General features: G+C 40.7%; 1 protein-coding gene across 1 annotated transcript; it reads right to left on the bottom strand.

Annotated features, from left to right (window-relative positions):
* Positions 1-567: 567 nt before the first annotated feature.
* LOC143934205 (lysophosphatidic acid receptor 6-like) lies at positions 568-4,716 on the bottom strand. The gene has a single exon (XM_077457609.1). The coding sequence runs from the start codon at positions 3,339-3,341 to the stop codon at positions 2,268-2,270; it is 1,074 nt and encodes a 357-aa protein (XP_077313735.1). The 5' UTR covers positions 3,342-4,716; the 3' UTR covers positions 568-2,267.
* Positions 4,717-7,814: the final 3,098 nt, after the last annotated feature.

Raw genomic sequence — 7,814 nt, 5'->3', positions numbered from 1 at the left:
GTGCCTTTTTACAACCCCCCTTCACCATTCCCTAGTTAGTAACAGTATAGCAACAGGCTTTTGGTGGAATCAATGGAGTTTCAGCCACTCACGCAGAGGGGATACAAGGCAGGACTGGAAGATCTCCCCAGTCCTGCAGTTTAGCAAATTATGCTTGCTGGGGTAGCAGGGGTGACCCGAAAGGGTAAGGTGCCCCCCAAAAAAAACAAAAAAAAACGAAGGGCTTTAATATTTCATCCAGACTTTGATGTTTTTCACCTAGTCCACCACAGCCTTTTTTTTGTCAGCTGAGAATCCTGCAAGCAAGATAGAAATTCCTACAAAATACCCTTCATGCTCCATGTGGTGCCCCTTCTACAATATAGAAAGCCTAATGTTTTTAAACTGCCACCAGTCAAACTGAAACCTGTCTTAAAGTGGCAAAATAGAAAAGAAAGAAAAACGGTTACACAGCACATCCGCCAACTCACAGTGCCTCATATGTAAAATGACTCACTGGATTCGATTCTTATTGTCATGGATTAAACAATACTCATATTAAAAGGTAAATTATCTCCCATTGGGCTCTCTGTTTTATTTGAGCTCAACACGCCTTCTCTAAGAGTACATTTTACAAGTTCAGGGGGCATGTCTGCCCTTTAAAGTAAACTCCAAACAGTTTGACCTTTTGTTTAAAAAAAAAAAAAAAATTATATTTTAGATTAACAAAATATACATATGATTGGCAAAAAATTATGCATATTTAGACCATTATTTGTAAAAAATAATCATCCTGAAAGAAGATAAAACATGCCAGGAATTATTAGACAAAATATGTCTGTTATAAAAGTGCAGGTCATTTAACAGGGCTATAAAAATACACAGCTGTAGGCTAAAACACTAGATCCCTATAGGTTCCCATACAGTACAAAAGTGTTATTGTTATATGTAGTTGCATGAAATTGTCTGGGCACCCAGGTGAAATTACAGAACACCCTGTTTGCATGAGCTCTGCGGGAATGGGGAACACAATAAACATAACGTATTTCTAGAACTCTTGAAGTCCAACTCCAACGTTTTTAACTGAGTGATAAAGGATTACAGTCTATGTCAGGTGTTTTTTTTTTTACTGTGTTTCTGTTGGGGAGATTTTTCTTCATATCCTACCAAGACAGGAAGTGATCAGAAATCGCCCAACAGGGGTATTACCAATAACATAATTTAATGAGTTGCGTTCTGGTGTTGATTTTAGTGTGTCTGTGACTTCTTGTCCTAGTGACAACCAGTCTCCTGATCTAGAGTCCAGCCATCAAAGAGACAGGAAGTGAAAGAAAAATCACAGAACAGAAAATGTACCTCTATCCAAAAGTAAAAAAATTCTGGGGTATGGTTACTCAGATCTGCCAGCATAAACTATTGCAGTGAGAGTTAGAAGCAGTATTTCACAGAAAGAGTTGAACTGCTAAAATAAAAAGTTCTCTCTAAACTGAGGATGACTTACTGTACGGTGTCTGCAGCTAGAGAGATCAATGAAGGCTCATTTTAACACTCATTTAATGCTTAAGACTTTTTATATACTTTTATATGTATAGCCTGTTTACAGTTCTACTTTAGTTGCATTCCTTACAGAGGTTGTGGTTAGCTTTGACTTAATAAAATAACAGTTGACTGAGGTGCACAATGTGTGCATATGAATGTAAAAAACAAAAAAAGAGGTTCATTTACTAAGACTAGAGAATGCTAAATCTGGTGCAGCTCTGCATAGTAACCAATCAGCTTCCAGATTATCTGGTCAAAGCATAAATTGTACAATCTGAAGTTATAAGCTGATTGGCTACCATCAGACTCCCAAATTGTTGTAAATCAATCTAAAATTGTCTAATCACAATTAATTTATTAATTGTAAAGAGCAATGGTGATTTGCAAAGTGCTGCAGCCCATTAAAATCAATTTACATTCCATTTACTGTAGCCACATCAGTGAAAGTTAAATTTTTCTTGGCTGCCAAGGGTAATTGCACTTTGTCCTATTAAATAACCTATATAAATAAAATAACATAACCAATAAAGGTAATAGTATCACAGATAATTTAAAATAACAGGACAAGAAATGAAAGGAAATCAATAGAGTGGGATATACACCACGCACAAATAAAACATACAAAAGAACAATATATTGTTTCTTGATTATAGATGGGCTTATACCAAAACATATAGGCAAACACACACGTGCTCTTAGTCCCAGTGAGTCCAATCTTAAAGGCATAATGTTGGAAATGAATTGCAAGTTTACAGTACTGACCACTCGACCTTTGCATCCAAGATGGTGACACTAGACTGCCTGTGGTTTGGAAAACGAGTGGGTGAAGAGACCACAGGGAGAGTTTTGTGCTTGGCTGTCACATCATTAGGGACGTATTCCTTTCTAGCAACAGGTAAGGTTGGCAAATTAACTCTACGGCTTAAGTATGGAATTAAGTAGAGAATGGGGTTCAAGCAGCTGTTGAGGCTTACTAAGGCCAAAGTGATTCTTCGTACCTTATAGATATATTGGCTGAAAGCGCAAGTCTTAATGATGCCCATTCTCATGAGGAAATGCAGGAGGTGGGTGACATTGTAGGGCAGGAAGCAAAGTAAAGAGATGACAAAAACAAATCCTATGATCCTCATTGCCACTTTTCGATGAATGCTTGATTTGATTTGGCACACTTTTCGTGCCATTGCTGGGAAGACCACTCCGATAACTGTAAAAGGTACCAGAAATCCAAAGATTAAGGCACAGACATTGTAGGAAACAAACCGATCCTGCCAAAATGTTAGGGAGAAGCCTTCAAAACAAGAAGTCCGTGTGCTGTTTTCTGGCACGCTGTCCAGCGGACCTTCCAAGATTAATGGCAGTACAATGGCACTGCAGACCATCCAAATGATAATGGTCAGTACTAACGGATAGCAACTAGATCTGAGTCTTAGGAATATCACTGGGTGAACAACTGCAAGATACCTGTCCAGGCATATACAAGTAAAGAAGCCAATGCTCAAGTAGATGTTGGCGTAGAAAAGAGTGCCCATAATTCGGCAAGCTATGTCACCTAAAACCCAGTTGTTTCCAGCATTGTGGTAATAAATCCGAAAAGGCAGTAGGCATATAAAAACAAAGTCCACTGCAGACAGGTTAACAAAATAGACGTTGGAGCTTCGTGCCCTCTGACGACTTCGAGTCAGGAAGTACAAAGCAAGGATATTGCTCGGTAAGCCCAATATAAACACCAGGCTGTATGTAACTGTGAAAAACCCATACTGAAAATCAGCCTGAAAGTTGCAAACATTGTGGCTGGCTTCTTGCACAAATTGATTCTCATCCATCCCAACATAGGACAAGTCAGGAGAACCTCAAGTGGTGCCTGGTGCTGCAAAGTTGATGAAATATGCTAAAGATGCAGCTGCAGCAAACAGCACATCTCAGCCTAAAGCAGCCGTGCACGCTCCCGTGTCAGTTCAAGACTAACCACCTCTATTAAAGCAGTGTTTAGAACAATTAACCACAGGAAGTCATAGGTCTGCAAAAGCTGCAATTGTGAAAGAAAAAAAATGTAAAACTTATGAATATCACACGTGACAAAGTAACATTTTGACATATATCACATAAGACATATGTTTCGATTGGCGAGCTTAAGGCAAACACAATAATCAGAAATGTTTGAGGCTCTGTTCACACCTAGGCGTTATTGTGTGTTTTTCTGCTGTAAGCCACAGCTCTTAAAATGCCCAACAAGGCAAATCCCATTCATTTCAATGGCACCTGTTCATATCCGAGTGTTCTGTCACCTGTAGCAAAACACCTGTAGCTCAAAAAATGTACCGGAGCTTCTTTTTTTGGCAGATTACAGTTTTACTGCTTTTACATTGGTGACCTTTTAACATTGAAAAAGCCTGTACAAAAACGCTGCAAAAATTCTGCAAAAACACCTGAAAAAACGCCCGTAAACTAGCAACACCTAGATGTGAACAGAGCCTAAATGCAAGGCCAAACGTTATCTTTTGGTTTTGAATAGAATGTGGCCATTTTTTGTTATTCTCTGTGTCTCTGATAGGGAAGAATCAAAGCTTAATTAACCACTTCAATACCGGACACTTTTACTCCCTTCCTGCCCAGGCCAATTTTTAGCTTTCAGCACTTTCACACTTTAAATAACAATTGCACGGTCATGCTACACTCCACCCATATGAAATTTGTATAATTTATTTCACAAAAATAGAGCTTTCTTTCAGTAGCATTTAATCACTGCTGGGTTGTTGTTTTTTTGCTAAATAAATGAAAAAGACAGAAAATCTTGAAAAAAAACAGCGTTTTTCTTTGTTTCTGTTACAACATTTTGTAAATAATCTTTCTTCATACATGTTGGCCAAAATTTATACTGCTACATTACTTTGGTGAAAATAACCCAAATCTGTGTATATTATTTAGTCTGTAGGAAAGTTAGAGTCCACAAACTATGGTATATATCTAAAAATCAATTCATTCTGATGTACTGACAGCCAATCTCATAACAATGCCCAAAAATGCCAGAACAGTACAAATACCCCCCAAATTACCCCTTTTTGGAAAGTAGACAGTCCAAGGTATTTAACCACTTCAATACAGAGCACTTTCCCCCCTTTCTGCCCATTACAATTTTCAGCATTGTCACATTTTAAAAGACAACTGTGTGGTCAGGCAACATTGTAACCAAACAAAATGTTTATCCTTTTGTTCTCACAAATAGAGCTTTCTTTTGGTGGTATTTGATGTAAACTGGATTTTAATTTTTTTGCTAAATAAAAAAAGACCGATTTTTGAAAAAAACAAACAAAACTGTTTTCTTTGTTTCTGTTATTACATTTTGTAACTGAGTACCCTTTCTGCTTCATTGATGAGGCTGCACTGATAAGAGGGCACTGATGATGAGGCACGAATATGCAGCATTGATGGGCATTGATAGGCAGCAGCGATGGGCACTGTTTGATGACACCGATGGGCACCGATAGGCAGGGCTGGTGCAAAGATTTTTCACACCCTAGGCGAAACCTCCTTTTGATGCCCCTGGCTCCACCCCCTTTGCCCTGCCCATGTTATCCCCAACTTTTTAATGAAGCACCCATCAATGCAGCCTCACCAGTGGCCATCAATGCAGCCTCACCAGCGCCCATCAAATGCAGCCTTATCAGGGCCCATCAAATGCAGCATCACCAGCGCCCATCAAATGCAGCATCACCAATGTCCATCAAATGTAGCCTACCAGTGCCCATCAATGAATGTTTGCTTGCTTCCATTCATTCAGGAGGCGGGGCATAGTTGCTTGCTGCAGAGAAGAGAGTAGGAACACCAGTGGCCAGGCGCCTGCCTAGTTTGCCTAGTGGTAGCACCGGCCCTGCTGATAGGTGACACTGATAGATAGCTCTGTTAGGCAGAACTGACAAAGAGGCACTGGCAAGCATTACTAGTGGGCACTGATTGATACGTCTAATGGGCACCGATTGGCAACCAGGTGGGAAATCTCAGGGGGGCTGCGGTGATTATCAACACAGACCACCCCTGTCGGGAGAGCAGCCGATCAGCTCTCCTCTACTCGCGTCTGTCAGCATGAGTGGAGGAAAAGCCGATACACGGCTCTTCTTGTTTACGCTGTGATTGGACACAGCTGATCACATGGTAAAGTGCCTACCTCAGAGGCTCTTTACCGAGATCGGTGATGCAGTGTGTCAGACTGACACACCACACCAACGATCATGCAGGTGCGCAATTGCGGGTTATCATGCAGGATGTCATGTGACGTCCAGTCAGGATAACTTGACCACTTTGCGCACGCATTCTGTTATATGGTCGATAAGTGGCTAATAAAAGGTATGGCGAGTTTTTTGAATTTGTAATTTTCTGTCACAATTTTGGGGAACATTAAGAAATTTAAAAAAAGTTTTACAATTTTTGATTGACCCTGTCTTTACCATGCGATTACTGTGACCAATCACAGAACTCATCACAATAGTAAACAATGAAACAACTGATGATACTGTCATGTGATCTGTTATGATTAGTCACAGCGATCGCATGATAACAGACGCAGGCTGGTGCAGTGATCTGTCAGTTGTGCATGGTTGACAGCGGGCAACAGATCACGCTGGAGCTTGGCTGTGGGGTGCGCACAAGGTGTGATTCTGGGAAGATGTCATATGATGTCCCCCCAGGATAACAGAGCTCCTGCTCAGCCATCATATTACAACAGACCAGGCTGGAGATCAGGAGACATGCATACTGGTTTTCCAGCATGTCTGATAGAATACGGTCGTAGACCGACGTACACAGAGGCACAGAATGTCAGCCGTGTTTGTTTTTGTTTTTTTTGAACCGACAAATGTCTCCCGACATTCTGTCCATGTGTATGGGGCTTTACTGGCTGAATCACCAGATAAAAAATAGAAGTGTAAAAAGGAAAATGAATGCAGCTATCACACCAAAGAAATGGTAAGCTGCAATAAAATAAATATTTCCTTATGCGTTTAATACCTCTTTAACCGCCTGAGGACCACCTCCTGCACAATTACGCCAGCAGAATGGCACGGCTGGGCACATCAACGTACAGGTACGTTGCTCTTTAAGTGCCCAACCGTGGGTCACGCTAGCAAGCCAGTCCTGAGCTCCGTGACCGTGGCTGCGAGACCTGCGGACCCGATCACCGCTGGTGTCCCGCGATCGGGTTAGAGAGCTGAAGAATGAGGAGAGGTCTGTGTAAACAAACCTCTCCCCGTGCTTCCTAGTGTGGCTGTCACCAATCGCCTGTTCCTTGTTATAGGGAAAGACGATCAGTGAGATTACATGGCAAGCCACGCCCCCAAAAGTAAAAAAAAAAAAAAAACGTCACACATAACCCCTCCTCGCCCCCTAGTGGTTAACTCCTTCACTGCCAGTGTCAGTTTCACAGGAATGAGTGCATTTAAATAGCACTGATTGCTGTATAAATGACAATTGTCCCAAAAATGTGTCAAAATTGTCTGACGTGTCCGCCATAATGTCGCAGTCACAATAAAAATCGCTGATCGCCGCCATTAATAGTAAAAAAAAAAAAATATTAAGAAAAATGCTATAAAACTATCCCCTATTTTGTAAACGCTATAACTTTTGTGCAAACCAATCAATAATCGCTAATTGCGTTTTTTTTTACCAAAAATATGTAGAATACGTTTCGGCCTAAACTGAGGAAAACTTTTTTATATATATATATTTTTTGGGGCTATTTATTATAGCAAAAAGTAAAAAATATTGAATTTTTTTTCAAAATTGTTGTTTTGTTTATAGCGCAAAAAATAAAAACCGCTAAGGTGATCAAATACCATCAAAAGAAAGCTCTATTTGTGGGAAATAAAGGACGCCAATTTTGTTTGGGAGCCAAGTCGCACGACCGCGCATTTGTGAGTTAAAGCTATGCAGTGCCTAATCGTAAAAAGGGGCTTGGTCCTTTGGCTGCAAATTGGTCCGGGGCTTCAGTGGTTAACATCACTATTAAGCCACTTTACACAAGCGATATGGCAAGAGTTTAAAAACAGGCAGTTGGGATGCTGTTTTATCATCCCTGTCTTCCTAAAGGACTGTTCACATGCACTGACTGCACAGCTTTGCGTTGCAGCAAGTTTCACGTGGCATTTCTGGTTGGCAGGCAGCACCACCTGTCAGACTCAACAATTCAAATCAATAGGGTCATGCCACAAGCGTGAGCTAAACACTTGACTTGGGGTTGCAGCACATTAGTCCCATTGAAAAGTTAGCTTTAGCCCTGGTGAGAAAGTACAGAAAGTGATTGAAAA

The sequence above is a fragment of the Lithobates pipiens genome, unplaced genomic scaffold (assembly GCF_037356315.1).
Source record: "Lithobates pipiens isolate NorthernLeopardFrog02 unplaced genomic scaffold, aLitPip1_a1.2 Scaffold_27, whole genome shotgun sequence".
Lineage (NCBI taxonomy): Eukaryota > Metazoa > Chordata > Amphibia > Anura > Ranidae > Lithobates > Lithobates pipiens.
Note: the sequence above shows the minus strand (reverse complement) of the source record. Positions and strands in the feature narration are given on the sequence as shown.